General features: G+C 34.6%; 1 protein-coding gene across 1 annotated transcript; it reads left to right on the top strand.

Annotated features, from left to right (window-relative positions):
- Nucleotides 1-148: 148 nt before the first annotated feature.
- Nucleotides 149-17,628, top strand: LOC110449014 (E3 ubiquitin-protein ligase MARCH8-like). Its single transcript, XM_021495591.1, has 4 exons — nucleotides 149-231; nucleotides 3,997-4,312; nucleotides 9,458-9,547; nucleotides 10,941-17,628. Exons 2-4 carry the CDS (start codon nucleotides 4,010-4,012, stop codon nucleotides 11,304-11,306), a joined length of 759 nt encoding a protein of 252 aa, XP_021351266.1. The 5' UTR covers nucleotides 149-231; nucleotides 3,997-4,009; the 3' UTR covers nucleotides 11,307-17,628.
- The last annotated feature ends 6 nt before the right edge of the window (nucleotides 17,629-17,634 follow it).

Here is a 17,634-nt window from a genome sequence, read left to right as displayed (position 1 = left end):
AACATGTTAAAGACAATTTCAAGGGATTATTCATGTGAGACAGAAGCCACAAACAATCGATAATGAAAAAACAAACTTATCCTAATTTCCTTTTTTGAGACGGTCCACAGTTTCGATGGATCAGCGCATGTAAACACATAGATCACGTGACCAAATATAAACCGGCCAAAACTGGTGACAGCTGAAAGTCGACGGGACTGGATCGCGTCGGATTGTTATATCTCATTCAAGGTAAGCAGTTGCATACACACTGTCACACCGTATCACAGATAGATGAGACCTACGCTTATAGACAAGCCCCCTTATGAACAGATTTTTTCGCCCAATTGTCACATTTTGAATTGTAACTGGTGGCAGAGCTGAGCCTTGCACAATCAGCTGCCGATCGCGAACAGCTGATTTTTCGAGGTCACCACTTGAATTTTGAGCAAACAATCTAATACTGTGGTCATAGAATAGCTAATTCATGTATTCTTGTTGAAATAAACATTAACATTGTTATATTATCTTGTGTAAACATGTGAATAAACACGTTAGTTTTGTTTGAGACAAAGATTCTTTGTATAATTTAACAAACTGCGTTTTTGCATACAGTAATGGCCCCTGTAAAACGTAAACATTGTGCTTTGTGAGACATTCCGTACCGATTTATTTAGCATTGCAAACTTGATTCATAAAAATAATAAGGAAATATCATGAGATTGGCCCTCTTTGTGTATTAGAAGGTTATTGTTGTCATATATGCATGCAAATCGTAAAATATAAATGACAAAAACACTGGTTGCAGTCGGCCTATATGGTTACACCGTCATCACGGTTTTTACTAAAACAGTAAGCTTACATTGTATTTATACTAACCTATATTGCAATAGGCGTACTGTATATTTTAGCATACTGACCAATCTAGATTAGTATTTTATCTTGCGTTTCATGACTCTGCTACTATATGCATTCGAGAGTCAAGATCAGGATCGAACTGGCATGCCAGGGCTTTGAACTCCTGACAAGTTTTATTATGATGTACAAAAAACTGATGACATCAAAACCCTTAGACAGATGCTCTAACCATAGGGTTCCGGGTTGTTTCGCCTCAAATCCCGTTCGCCCTAGGTTGTTTCGCCCTAAAACAAAAATTTTAGGGCGAAACATTGTTGGGTATTTTCTTTTCATTCTTATTTGTTTTAAGTCACAAAGTAAGTCTTCTTAGTCTTTCATATTATTAAAATCAGTTTTATTAAAAAAAATATGTGTTTTGTGTTGATGTGTACATTGTAAAGCAAAAATCGGATTACATTATGAAATGAAACAAAAATGGTGTAATTTTAATAACATTGCGGGGTATACAACAATATTATTTTTCCGTGTTAACACATTTAGTCAAGTGTACACATAATCGTCGCCGTATGACGATGTTTTCTTTACTTGATTTCGGCGCACGTCCGTGTTGTTTTTTGCTAATTGGAGATCATTTTGAGAAGTTTTGATAGTACCGACCAATACATTTTTTATATGCATATTAATTAAAAAATTAGAAACTAATTTAGTTTCATTATATGTCCATATCTTATCTATATATTTTACGTATCTATGTACTTAGAGAAATTAATTTAATTTCGTTACATATCCATAACGTTAAAACATGTACAGGTGCATTTTATAAAGAACAACATTACTGGTTGTAATGTGCAGTATATTCCGGATATTAGTATGTACAGGTTCGTTCTTTATCTTCCGGCACCTAATTATATGTATATTATATCTGGATTCAAGAGAAAGATAATTTTTTTTTTTAACTTTTAACATGATATTTATGACTTAAAGATTTTTTTTTTTTTAGGGCGAAACAACCCTTAGGGCGAACAGGTTTTGGGGCGAAACAACCCTTAGGGCGAACGGGATTTGGGACGAAACAACGTTACCTAACCGTAGCCAGTGCAGTTGTTATATTTGTTTTAATGAGTCACAAATTAAAGCTAAAATGAAAAGAATGATATATATTATATAGGTCATCAAGTTACACTTAATTATGATGACAAGGTAACAAATTAATGTAGTTTTCAATCTTTATGTATAAGACTTATGGCACGTCACTGTATGTGAGAATATTGATAGTGTCATGACCTAGAATTCATGTTATAATTGGGGTCATGCACTCTTTTACATTCTCAAATCCCATGTTAATTGTCTCAGTGATAATTATGGTATTGTTTGATAAAAAACTAAAGGTAGTGTGAATTATACTACATGTAAGATGTAAAAACACCGACAATATGTAGGAGTCCAAGTTGGCATCAATGTCGCACAGATCAGACTAGAATGGTAGATAAATTAATGAGAGCTGATCTTCTTGCAATTGGGGGACAATGCACGAAAAATGTACAGCAACATGAAGCTGATTTGTAAATTTGTTTTTCTGTTTAGAAAATGCATGTTGATAAATTGTATGTCACAGTTAAGTTTTCCTTTCATCAAAACTTGGGAGATTTTTTCATTTCATAAAAGCTTTTTATGTCGCTAGGTGCCAGCTCTTAATATAACCACCAGAGCTGGCAATTGATCCAAGTCCATTTCTGTACAGTCCTCCCTTCAACAAGGTCTTTGAACCTTAATCATAAGACACACAACAGCCTAGAATGTTACACATTCTGTAAGTATATTTATAATAACTTGGTAGCCAAATCTCTAACCCCTGGAGCATTGGCCAGGTCAGGGTTTGAACCTGGGACCTATATATATATGGTACATATTTCTATTGGGCCTATTTTGTATTTAACAGCACAATTTTATATCTATAGTGCATGTGAATGTAAAATAAATTCTTACCAATCAGAAGACTAGTACTATGGCCATTTGTCCTAGCTATATATAGGCCTATAAACACAGAAGACTAAATATTGCTAGTGCTTTTGCCCATCTTGGGGCTTTTCGGGAGAATAATCGCCTGAAAAGCCTAAAAATGGACAAAATTACTTAGGAGATCAAATCTTCAGTGTTTTGTTTTATTTGCATTTTTACAATCGCATTGACATTTAACAATTTTTACCGTTATATATATTCCCATTTAATAATAAAATGCTGACCTAGATTTTTGTTATCATTTGTACAGTGCTTACTTAACATATATATGTGTATGATATTGTATTTTCCTAAAAGTATAGTAGTTTGCCGTGTATCCAGGATTTCAGAAAGGAAAGGCCCATTACACTGAAGAATTTCATTTTCAACACCAATGCATGTACATGTATATGCATATTATCACTTTAATTATGAAAAACGTGAATTTCCAGGGCTGACGGTGGCGTGGCCTGCAGGCCCTGTCTGGATCTGCCACTGGTGCTGCTGGTACATTTAAGACTAGACCAATCCAATGCCTGCATTTAATAGTATATATTGATATATTGTACCAGGTTACTGTTTTATTTCCCCATATAAAGGCCATATGGTGTGCTGTATTACAGGTTATGCTATACAGGAATGCATACAAATACATCATCTAGCTGCTGTGTTTCGTCCTGAGTGACTTCAGGTGTGACTGACCTCTTGCTAGTTCAAGTCTGACATTTTGTTTAAAAAAGGAAATTTTTCAACATTATTCTCGTTATAAATCGGACTTGAACTCATCTGGAAGTCACCATCTCAAATCTGCTTTACCACTGAGTTGGTATGTATATGCATCACGAAAGTGAATCTAGTCTGGTCTGATTTTGAGGATACAATATAACATTTTGACCTACCAATTGATATGCGGTCAGCAATGAAGTCCAGAGCATCTTCAAGCAATAGAATCCATGGAGGTGTGATAGAAGGCACTGTTCCGATACGTGGCAGCGTTTGCCAGACTGTTTAAAATAGTTTTAAAATTTATGATTGTGTAATATATTGTTTATCAATGAAATTTGTAGTCATATGACTGTCAGTACATGCTCACTGTTATATAATTAGTTAACGTTGTTACAAAGCCAGGTAAACTTGCATACAAAACTTGTGTACTTTCAGGAATGTGTTATTCATGAAGACAAATACAGAAGAAATGGAGGAACCTGATTTCAATGTGTTGAACCTTGCTCAGGTAGCAAGCTCAAACTTGACTGTTGCGAGTATCCACACTATCGGCACTATAAGCATGAGCAGTGCCAACCTTACACCCTTACCTCAGAAAAAGTTGTTCTACTCCAGAGAAGCATCCGTCACAGGGACAGACCTTCTGCCAATTTGCAGGATCTGTCAACTACCCGGAGACATAGCCGATCCGCTCTTCTCTCCTTGTAGATGTTCTGGAACACTAGGCTTCATCCATTACACATGTTTGAAGGTAATTATCATATTAGTCTGTGATAAGCTCAGGGGCCAACACTTAGTTTCTGACTCAAAGTTGGCGGTTGGGCTTATTACAGGACAATGAAATATCATTTGTTTACATATCTGCTGAACTGTAATAGATATGGGTGGGCTTATTACAGGACAATAAAATATCATTTGTTTCCATTTCTGCTCAACTGTAATAGACATGGGTGGGCTTATTACAGGACAATGAAATATCTTTTGTTTACATTTCTGCTGAACTTTAATAGATATGGATGGGCTTATTACAGGACAATGAAATATCTTTTGTTTACATTTCTGCTGAACTGTAATAGATATGGGATGGCTTATTACAGGACAATGAAATATCATTTGTTTACATTTCTGCTGAACTGTAATAGATATGGGTGTGCTTTAATATTACCAGATATGGCTTACTGTTGGATACAGTACAAGTCATCAATCACAAAATATACCATGGTACTTCACATAGTTTTGGGAGTCACTTAAAATATTTGAAATTACTTGTACAAAAAATCTTCATCAGGGTGTTTTGAGAGAAAAAGTGAGAAAATTAGTATTTGACAAAACAAGGTTATTAGTGATGTTAATTAATAAATTATGGTACAAAATGCATTGTTGAATTGTTTTAATACAATCACTATAATAATATCTACTGTAATTAATAAAACATGTAACATTTTACTCTATTTTTATACATGATTCAATTTATCAAGAATGCAACACGTCAAAATTTAACTTTAAAATCATCCATTAAACTATCCTGACAAAATGTCAGAAAAGGTATCGAAAACAACTGTATGTACCCATCACAACAATGCAGCCAGGTTTTGGCCTTCAGCAGTAATCTGTAAAAATTCCAGTGTTTCATGTACAGTGTAGCATGGATAGGCATGAAATTTGGTCAGGCTTGATAACAATTTGTTTTGAAAGTGAAATATTTTTTTATTGAAAGTTTGAAATAATGAGATAGTATACAGGTATTGTGTATCACATGTATTAGACAGTATACAGGTATTGTGTATCACTGGTATTAGACAGTGTACAGGTATTGTGTATCACAGGTATTAGACAGTATACAGGTATTGTGTATCACTGGTATTAGACAGTATACAGGTATTGTGTATCACTGGTATTAGACAGTGTACAGGTGTTGTGTATCACTGGTATTAGACAGTATACAGGTATTGTGTATCACAGGTATTAGACAGTATACAGGTATTGTGTTTCACTGGTATTAGACAGTATACAGGTGTTGTGTATCACTGGTATTAGACAGTATACAGGTATTGTGTATCACAGGTATTAGACAGTATACAGGTATTAGACAGTATACAGGTATTAGACAGTATACAGGTATTGTATGTTTCTGGTATTAGATTGTATACAGGTATTGCATATCACTGGTATTAGATTGTTTACAGGTGTTTATGAATTACAGTGATTGGACATTTTTCCTTTCAATAGAATTAGAAGTGTGACATGAGTACTTGGATTAAAATTTAAGATTAGTGTAATGTACATGTATATAGTTTAAAACTGGATTCTTAAGTATAAGGGGCAACATCTGTTTTTTTCTCAGACACTGCTCCTTCTACTTACACAGAGATTTTTAAGTATACTGTCCTGTGTTTGGCTGTCGGCCAAGATTACATATAAATATCATATACACAGCTGGTTTAGGATTGCTCTATAGACTTAACTTGGCCTCAGTGTTTATTATTACAACTGTGTATGGAGAAGCTTGAAGTTGTATACAATCCTTACACAATGCACATGTAAAAGTTGTATTGGAGATCTGATTGAGAATGTATAATTGTTATTTTACTCATTAACATATGTATATAAATATTGAGAATTATAGAAATAGCTGTGGACCATGTACTTAGTCATTAGATATATAAATGTAGTCATATACCTAGCTATATGGCTTCAAAAATGGTCAATTGATCAAGATACAACAGTGTTTGGTTTACAAAGTCATTGTAAATGTAGGATATATATAACTGTTTGGTTAAATAGATATGCAGGGATGCATAAAATCATGTTTACACTAGAAAAGTACCAACCAGCAGGCATATCTTGTAAATTTTTTACTAGCCCTGCATGGCACCCTGCATTTTCGTAGTAAATATTGCTAGCCCTGACAGAAATGTGCCTTGTGGTATATTTTTGGTTGACAAGGTTATGTATAATATCAGTGGTACGGATGTATACATGTGTTTGTATTACAGGACCAATGATATATATCGATATATTAAAGCACACGAAGGTGAATTGTGGTCACGTAGGTCTGGAAATAGCAGCGATACATATAGTAAACAACGGCACTAAAAACCTGTATGTGATACGATATGTGGCATGTTTGCATGTCGGATGTAGTCATAATAAATGGCTACACTTAGGATTCCTTGGCCACAGTTATGTACTATATAGTTTATCACTGGTTCTCCACTTCTATAAACCAGCAGCTTCACAGAACCTTTACTGAGAATGATGTATACATATCAGTGTACATGTATAAGTACTGTTTAATTATCTATTGTCTCTTTTCAATTAGTCTTTCAAGAATACTTGTTTCAAATTAGATAATCATATATAATATAGATATAAGTAGATAAACATATATATATAATATAGATATAAGTAGATAAACATATATATATGAATAAATACAAGGAGATAATATAAACATATATATATATAATATAAATACAAGTAGATAATATAAACATATATATAATATAGATACAAGTAGATAATATAAACATATATATAATATAGATACAAGTAGATAAACATATATATAATATAAAACATATATATATAATATAAATACAAGTAGATAATATAAACATATATATAATATAGATACAAGTAGATAATATAAACATATATATAATATAGATACAAGTAGATAAACATATATATAATATAAAACATATATATATAATATAAATACAAGTAGATAATATAAACATATGTATAATATAGATACAAGTAGATAATATAAACATATATATAGTATAGATACAAGTAGATAAACATATATATAATATAGATATAAGTAGATAATATAAACATATATAATATAGATATACACATTTAACTATGTTGTACTAGATGTATATGTAAAGTTGAATGGGAACATGTTATGGTGTTTTAAAAATAGCTGAAATGTTTTGTGTTGAGAGGCTCGGTACATAAATCGGTCAGCCGGCAGACAAGGACTAGGTACAGTACGAGAGTAGAGAGTGGGTGTGTTAGCTTCAGTACAGTATTAGCCTTCACTCTGGAATCCTAACATCTGGCTCCTCCTCAGCCTGCTGCAGCCCTGGGTAACACACATATTGACAACAACAGGCATTAATTGCTGTTAGTGTTATGGCATTTCCACAACTGATACATATGTAGGCCTTGTAAGGATCCAGTTATTGTTTAGTTAGTAAGATTAGGGATGCTGATCATGATCAGCTGAGGTAATTAAACAGCTTCAGTATGTTCTACATGTACAGCAAATCAAAATAGGCAGGACGTCTGTTTAGGACCTCGAGTTGATGCAGAATGTTTAATTTATCAAAAACAGTTACTTAGTCCCCTACCAGTACTACAAAAGACGACAATAGGTTTGCATTTCACATTCTGTTTTCTTCCTTTAAGCTTATTTGGAACATATCCACATGTATCTCCTATGCTATTTCATCATGAATTGCTAAAATTGATCTAGGGATGTCAATAACAAATGTTGTCAATTGAGATTCTCTGTATAATAGAGAATATATATATGTATATATGCCCCAAGGCTGTAGTAACATGATAAATACATATTTGTAGGTTTATATATGAACTGGTAGGTATCTACCACTACTACAACAAGCTTAAAGTTATGGGAATGTGCCAGGATTAAATAGGTTAATCTGACCCCTTGACTGTAGCTATTTATAGTATCACAGGGTCACTATCCTGCTCACTATATAATTAGTGCTTGAATTGGAGGATACATCTAGCCCAATCCTTTCAATGTATCCTTACCGGATCATTATCACGGATATGATATTATTAGGCTGGTTATAATCTTATAACCATGCAGTGAATAATATGTCACCAAATAGTATTCTACTCCCTCAAAACATCCCCACACATAATCAATACTGTACATGTTTGTGCAGTACACCAGTTAAAAAATCATGGTGCATTATATATATATATCACACTGATTCTTATCCCGTGTTTCCTCTGACCCTGACACCAGACTTACATATTTCAACAGATATATAGATGTCTGACTACCGGCAGACGTGTCGAAGTCTGATGTCATGGCCAGAGGAAACTGGGCTAACTGATTCGAAGTTTAATTTGCATATACTTTTTGGTAGGTAGGTTTATACAAAGTCTGTACAGTGGAAATGAAAAGTGTATGTATTACTAGTGTGCTTCATTATGTAGGTCACTCATGAGTTCTAGCATTACATACACTTTACATTATACGACCTAACCCTGTTGGTTGCTTGATCTTGCATTTTATACCACTGTACTATAGACATGAACTGGTCTCTAAGGATATAAATTAGTACATGTACATACTTTACATGTGGACATGTTATGGCCCTTAACAAGTGTGGTCACTTCTGTGAGACGTATTTATATAGTATATATATATGGTTGGTCTGGCCCTGACTTGTCACTCCGTGAGACCTATTATATTTGATCTGGCATATGGCCCAGACTGAACACTCAATTGAGACAGATAGTAGATACAAATAAACATGCTACCTGCATAAAGCCTCTATACTGGCATGGGTACATATCATTTTCTTAGCAAAACCTTAATAAAAACTAAGTAATTTAAGTTGGTCAGTGTGTGTTTATATGGGAAAATCATACAGAATGATGAAATTCTTATAAATTCTTTTGCATTGATGAACTATACCAGGATAAGTGCGACCATACTTTGACTGGATATATAATCAATATGCACAGGTATATATGAACAGTATTATCAAACACTGATGTGACCTTGACCAACACTTTGGCTGTATTTGTACATGTATGTGTACCAGCTAGTCCAGTATGATTTGACTATGATTTGACCTTGACCTTACACTGGTTAATAACTTTTTCAATTCTGTTGCAGAGGTGGATCGATATATCGACCAGGAAGACGAAGAAGCAGCCGCGTTGTGAACTCTGCCACTACCAGTTTCACAGACACAAGCGCTTCAAGGTAAACTAGATTTGACAGCTGAACAGTCCTTATATAAAATGTAATTTGGGAGAAAAACTCATTTGTATGTTTATATGTAATTTAAGGATAGGTACACGTATACATGATACCCCTAGGCCTCCCGGTAAATTTTTCCATCTTGATGGGAGTGAAGCTGAGCAGAGCTGTTTTACTTCAATTTGTAACTCCCTGGATGAGTATTTCTCTGGTGGTATCTTTTACAAACACATGAAAGTGTCTATTATTCTTGACATTTTATGTATTCTACTGTAACATTCCCTCTGGCACTGATCAGATACATGTACCTGAATTTAAAATTGATACTCTTAATCAAATTGAAGCAGTGATTTAATTTACCTAGCTTTACAGCCGAATACAGGCTGTTTCTCCTAGCTAAAAAGTGCCTTATTTTCCCAAACTGAAGGAAAGTCAGGATCATCTTCACAATTTCCATAAAATAATGCGATATATTCCCTATTCATGTCGGAACAGGCTGGTGTAAAAGCTAGGTTTAAAAATCACGGTTAAGCTTCATTACAATAGAGATGTATTACATCTGTGAGAGGATTAGCTGTGGTCAAGTACACTTTTGAGAGAATGTGGGTCAGTTTTATGCAAATACGAGCTTAGAACCCAGTTTCTTGTCTGAAATATTATGCAATCTCATGTGTTTAGCCATGATGCACTTATCAAGTGAGATAGTAAAAAAACCCAAAAACTATTTTAATGCGGTTGGCGGCTGACAATACCAAATACCTGGTACATGTGTACTGAATATTTTAGTGTGAGGAAAGAGGTTCACATGATTAGCTGTTTATTAATATAATTAATATCAATTTGTATGCTTTTTAAAATCATTGGGTTAGATTCATCATGACTAAGTCTACTTACAAGATGTCAAAGGATGAAAAATATTTTTTGGTAAAAGTGTTATTAACTGTACATATAAACCTGTATGGTGTTTCTTTTTTGTGAAAATATATGTCAGCATGTCTTAGAGTTTACTTACTTTTAATAACATTTTTACAAGAAAATATTTTTCATCCTTTGACATCTTGTAGGTAGACTTAGTCATGATGAATCTAAACCAATAATTTTAAAAAGACTTTGTTCAAATTTATCTGAATAAATATTCCTAAGTTTCATGCATGGGATGTATAATGTTTATAATTATAAATACATTCAATGGTGTACATTAAAAACATTGTTCTCAGCATAACACTACAGACACAGATGTATAAAAGTAGACAAACTGTGAAACCAGTTGTTTTGGTACCGGTATGCAAAATGACCAAAACTCTGAAATTTGTTATGGAAATTGGAAATACTCTTACAATTCCATAAATACTGCCTAAATAAAATGTATTATCATGATCACTCTTTTATTTTCTAGTTCAAGAACTGGAGGTGGCCAAAAGTGAACACAAGAGACAAGATACTCCATATCATATTCTTTCTGAATCTCCTCATAATGATTGGCTGTGCAATAGCTACAGTGATGTGCTTTTTATCGGACAAAGGGCAGATAACCAAGTTTCCCAAGAACAAGGTGGAGCTAACGCTGGAGGAAATCATCACCCTGGCGTGTGGTGTCATGTTTTTCGTGGCTTTCTTCATCGCAATGACAGTAGAAATAAAGGCCAAGCACACAGTCTACAAACTATGCATGAAGTTCATAGTGCACAACACGGAGTGGAATGTTGACTCGTACGATCGTAGCAAGGACCCTGGGCTCAAGGTTGCTCCTCAATATGTCTGATATGCTCCATCTGTAGGGCCTGTTTCTCTCAGGTTATAAATGTCTCATACAGAGAAGTCAAGGTTAATTTTGGTAGTCAAAGGAAATATAGATAAATTATGCTTTAGGAAAAAATATGACTCGTGACCGCAGTGAATTAACCATATTCAAGTACACACTAGTAACAATACACTGCTTATAAAATATCAGAGATATACCTGATAGTATTTTTGTTTTAATTAGTGATCATGAATCACAATAATCTCTGTCCTTATTTACCAACATATGGGTAAATATTATATTGTATCTGCTATATAACTGCTCAGGAGTCCTAAGATAAATTCGAGAGGATAATGATTTTCTTACTTTGTTAGATAAGTGAAAGAAAGTGGTAACAGTTTTAGCTGTTTGATTTTAGTAAACTTTAAGTTTCTAACTGAATGGAATGAAATCTGAACGAGTATTGACATACAAATGTATTTCTTTAAAGTAAGTAAAAAAGTGTGTTAAATGTTAAAATCTCAGGAAAACAGTGTCTCGGAAAATGTTACAATTGGTGCCTTAGGTAGGTTGTCACACTCGTTACCATTAGGAACGGGAATGTTGCTGATCTCCGTATTTTTGTTTAAATTACTGTGTGAGATGGGAGAAGGGTACCCTCTAAACATCTATATACTGTATACGGGGATATTTTCACTGCAGTTCAATTTTTCGCAATCAGTAATGAGAGCAAATTTATAATAACAGCAAACATTTGTCAACAACATTATACATCAAATCTATAACAGAGTAATAAGATGTGAAGGGCAGATTTGATATTGGGCGAACATAGATTTTGCCTTTGAACGGTGAAAATTTGACTGTGCTAAAAGTGTTCCTGATATACAGTTATATGTTGTACGTTGTCCATGCAGCAATGCTATATCTACATAATTACTATAACGGTTCTATTCATTGCCCATATTTCAGTTATTGTCCACACCCTACTCCAACGGTGAAAATTATCAAAGAAAAACAGCTGTCTAGTATACCCTATTGCAGAATTTTGAAAAAAAAGACATTACACAATCACATTTCCCTCCCACACATCTGCCTTTGTGAGTGTTGCTTATGTTAGTCCATTTAGCCTGGAACCTATCGTTTTCTCACATGTAGTTAAAACCACCTCACCCCACCCCACATCCACCAAAATGAATTCTGCTTTCTCATTTGTTAGAATCTCCCTTCCCCCACATTCTGCTTTCTCTTTTGTTACAATCATTGCCCCCCCNNNCCCCCCTCCCCCTATGATTTTTCATGGGTCGTAATAAATAATATAATTCCCCAGGCAGTTGATAGAACCATTCCATGTCTGACTAATTCACTCAGGTTGGTGCTTTTGTCACTGATGTAAACATGTATACAGGTATGCACAAGAAGATGTAAGGAGAAATACTTGACAACTTGACAGTGGTTTTGTAGAATGTGTACTGTTGGTGCTACTAAAAGCAATACATTGTAAAAAAATAAATTTCATAGACAATGATCACAACCCAATACCATTACATGTGCTAAACTAGCTGCTTTTGAAGTGTTGAAGATGAAGGAAGGGTGCGTTCACATTTATGGAGTGAATATTTTGTATGTATATGTTTTGCTGAACCTGTTGCCATAGTGTTGATAAATGCCTAAGACACAATGTAAAATTTCCTGTAGACACTGGGAGATTATTGGGGAAAGTTGCTACCCATATATGTGCCTTGACATTGAAATTGTGAGATTTTTTTTCCTTATAGATGCATAATTAATTAATCAATATTCATATGAGGCATTTCACTTACAGAAAGTTGAACTTTGAACTTTCTACCTGATCAATTTCTGCCACAGGAACGGATACTGTGATTCTAACTTGATCAAAGTCACATTACTGTGGAACGCCAGTATGACATGCCTCATGTGAAAGTGCTTCATGCAACATTCTGCATGCGAACATGCGTCTTGCGAAATGCAAACACACCTAACACGTTTCGCATAAAGCATGTAGCATGAAGCACTTTGCATGAAGGATGTTGCACCGCCTTTCCATACATTACATAACAAATCACTTGAAATATCATGACACTGTGTGTCCTGTGTATTGTTTAAATACTCTTAAAGATTGTTTTATTACTGTTAATAATCGTCTTTTTTTGTTTATATGTCATCACCTTAAGAAATTTTAATACCAGTTTCTGATTGGTTTGTAAAGGCCCTTTCAATAATTAATGCAGATGATAAATGTAAACTAGCTTGTTAAACATTTTGGGGGAAGTGGGGAAATTATTTTTGAACAAAATAGTATATTCATCGACCATAAAAGCTTGTGGATTCCTGACCGTCCATACAAATTATGTCGTTTAGCTAGCTATGGTGGTTATGTATTTTGTCTAACCTGTGTAACAGGATTTCTGAAAGGGCCTTTATTGTGATTAAAAAATAATCCAAAAGATGATACAAAGACATATTTTTTGTTACTTGGCCTTGGCATTATTAAGTGTTAGCCAAGTCTGACACTGATGTAAAACCTTGAAATATTATGATAATATGGTTGGATTGAAAAACACTTACCTGCTCAGTATAACCATAGTTTATTTCTGTCTGTACCTGTCGACTATTTTTCACTTGTGAATGAATGTTAAGAACACTTACTGAATGGCTGTGATATTTGTAGAAGTGCGAGGTTGTTGAGAAGAAGCTCTAGTGTGATAGCTTGTGCAGAATGTACAAGGCTGCATTAGCTTGTACATTAGAATCTTCTAAAAAAAAAGGGCAATTGTATGATGATTGATGTGTTTTTGTTATAATGTTTTTAAATTTTGTTTTGCAAAGATCTTCTGTGTCAAATTTTCGCGTTAATTGTTCCAAATAACAATTGATATTTGGTATTATTATGAAGTATATTGGATTCATGATAGTTAATGATAAGTTTTACTTATATTGAGCTTGAGGTATTTTCCCTGTAGTTAAGATTCTCCCCATTTTTGTCCCTTTTCTATCTGTACACTGATCTCTATCCTTCTTCTGTCCTAGGGACGTCCCTTTACCAGTGTGACTATAGTTTGACAACTGGAAACCATGTAGTATTCTCCCTTACATATCCACAGATGAATTTATTTTTTACCTTTAGCTGCAGGGGTGTTCAGTTTCATATTCAGAGTACATGTATTTGCCTGCAGACAGATTTGACAAATAATACTACCCCAACTTATATTTGAACTCATTCACCCCGGGCCCAGAAAGCACATTTGAACTCTTCCCATTCGAAGGTTGGAAAAGGTCATTATGAAATGTCAGGGGTGAATGCGTTAAAGGTAATTTGTGAACATTTTCACCAACCGTTACAAAAACTTGACTAGCCCTGGGCATCAGGCCCCTAAGCTGTTTGATCAAACCCCTGTCAGACTGGTGCTTCCCAAAAAGGATGATTAGCATATCGGTCAAAATGTGCTTGTATTGAGCATGCAGAATTGACACTTTATTTTAGAGAATGCCTACAAGTTAATTCAAAATTTGTCCATGCATCCTAATGTTGTGCTGGCCATGGTCTGCATTTGAAGTACATTCCAGAATGAGACTGGTTAGATGCTTTACTCCCAAGCTTTGGCTAATCTTTGCTCACTTAGCTAGGTTGTCTCATCCTTTCCGATTGTAATGTCATTAAATATTGTTGTCAATAGAACAAGCTCTAGTGCAACTCTATAGACATAACTCTCTTTCATTAGCCCTTTCACCTCTAGGTAACTTTATTAGATTCTACCATACAGTAATCTGGATGAGTCCATTCTGGTCTACAGTGGTGAAAGGGTTGAGGATAAATGTAACTTAAATTATTCACCTCTTGAATTACCCCGGTACTCTTTAATAAATTTACAAAAAAAAACATGAATTCTACCTTTATATTGAAAAATAAATTGCATATTATTTAAGTTTTAATATTATATCTGAAATAAGTAAACTTTTCTTATTGTGTAAGGGATGGGATTTGTTAATGCTAACTTTTTGTAGTAAGGGAGATAATCATACAAATCACAGGAAATGATGCCTAAAGTAGCATATCACCTTAATTACATGTAATCTCATCGCAATCTTTAATCCAAAGTGCTATGTGAATGTAAAGTTGTTTGTATATATGCTAGCCCTGTGTTATAACACAGGGGTATATGTTTTGAAATAGTGTAGATTTTGTCTTTTTGTATAAATAACATGAACAATTAATAATACATGTATAGAAATGTGATGTTATTGCCTGGTATCTGTTTTTGTGGGTATTTGAATACCAGTTTAATGATAATTATACAAATGTATATATATGTGATTTGCTACTGACATACATGTATGTGGTAACTGTGCTATGTCTCCTATACATTTGTGTGTGCTTACAATGTAAATAAACGTAGTGTGTAGAAACCCGTACTAAGTGTTAATCATTGTAGAGATTTTACACTCAAATATTTCATTATAAGCATTGGTCTTGGTGTTAAACTTTGCAACAATATTTTTAAACCACCATTGATTATTTATCAAAAACTTTTAAAGGGGAATGACACTGTTTGATATCATAGAATATGTTTACATTTTGTTTTGGTTCAATGTATAAATATAGATATTTAATACAGTCTAACTGTTTGGGAGAGTTTGTGTAAATTTGAACAAATATAATCAACAGATGATTTGGTAGAGGAGTCGGGTTACTGTTTCTATCGAACCTGTACAGTATATATGTATTAACCGCATAATCTTACAGTGCTTTTTGTATTGATTATTTTGTTTTAAGTTTATAGTGCACATCTGTGTTAAGGTTATGAGGCAGACTCGGTACAAATCATTTAATGTGTTAACACATCTAATTGAGCTGTTTATTGAAACATCAATGGATCTATAAAAACCAGTTTATTCTTTTTATCTAATAGGTGAATTACTATTACTGAGATTTGAAACTGAGACTCATTTTTCTCTGCAAGATGTAGTGATGAATATTCAGGAAATTGTCAAATTCTTTAACATCTTTTAGTGGTGTAAAAGATTTGTATTTGTATTTTTTTTTATCTTACGTTATATGCTGATTTTTATGTGGTCCCAGGTTCTGTATAACATGAAAGTTGAGTCACACCATGTAGTTCTGGTTGAGTCACACCGTGTAGCTACAGTTTAGTCACAATTCGTAGCTAGATTTGAGTCACTGTGTAGCTACAGTAAAGTCTCACCACATAGCTAGAGTTGAGTCACATTGTTTAGTTACAGTAAAGTCTCACCACGTAGCTAGAGTTGAGTCACATTGTTTAGCTACAGTAAAGTCACACTACGTAGCTAGAGTCGAGTCACACCGTGTAGCTACAGTAAAGTCTCACCATGTAGCTAGAGTCGAGTCACACCGTGTAGCTACAGTAAAGTCCAACCACATAGCTAGAGTTGAGTCACTCTATGTAAGCTACAGTAAAGTCTCACCACGTAGCTACAGTTGAGTCGCACTGTGTAGCTACAGTAAAGTCTCGCCACGTAGCTAGAGTTGAGTCGCACCGTGTAGCTACAGTAAAGTCTCACCACGTAGCTAGAGTTGAGTCACATTGTTTAGCTACAGTAAAGTCACACTACGTAGCTAGAGTCGAGTCACACCATGTAGCTACAGTAAAGTCTAACCACATAGCTAGAGTTGAGTCACTCTATGTAAGCTACAGTAAAGTCTCACCACGTAGCTAGAGTTGAGTCGCACTGTGTAGCTACAGTAAAGTCTCACCATGTAGCTAGAGTTGAGTCGCACCGTGTAGCTACAGTAAAGTCTCACCACGTAGCTAGAGTTGAGTCGCACTGTGTAGCTACAGTAAAGTCTCACCATGTAGCTAGAGTTGAGTCACTCTATGTAGCTACAGTCAAGTCTAACCACATAGCAAGAGTTGAGTCACTCTAGGTAGCTACAGTAAAGTCTAACCACATAGCAAGAGTCGAGTCACTCTATGTAGCTACAGTAAAGTCTCGCCACGTAGCTAGAGTTGAATCACATTGTTTAGCTACAGTAAAGTCACACCGTGTAGCTACAGTAAAGTCTCACCACGTAGCTAGAGTTGAGTAACATTGTTTAGCTACAGTAAAGTCACACTACGTAGCTAGAGTTGAGTCACATTGTTTAGCTACAGTAAAGTCTCGCCATGTAGCTAGAGTTGAGTCACACCGTGTAGCTACAGTAAAGTCTCACCACGTAGCTAGAGTTGAGTCACATTGTTTAGCTACAGTAAAGTCACACCGTGTAGCTACAGTAAAGTCTCACCATGTAGCTAGAGTTGAGTCACACCGTGTAGCTACAGTAAAGTCTAACCACATAGCAAGAGTTGAGTCA

This window comes from Mizuhopecten yessoensis, unplaced genomic scaffold (genome assembly GCF_002113885.1).
Source record: "Mizuhopecten yessoensis strain PY_sf001 unplaced genomic scaffold, ASM211388v2 scaffold431, whole genome shotgun sequence".
Classification (NCBI taxonomy): Eukaryota; Metazoa; Mollusca; class Bivalvia; order Pectinida; family Pectinidae; genus Mizuhopecten; species Mizuhopecten yessoensis.
Note: the sequence above shows the minus strand (reverse complement) of the source record. Positions and strands in the feature narration are given on the sequence as shown.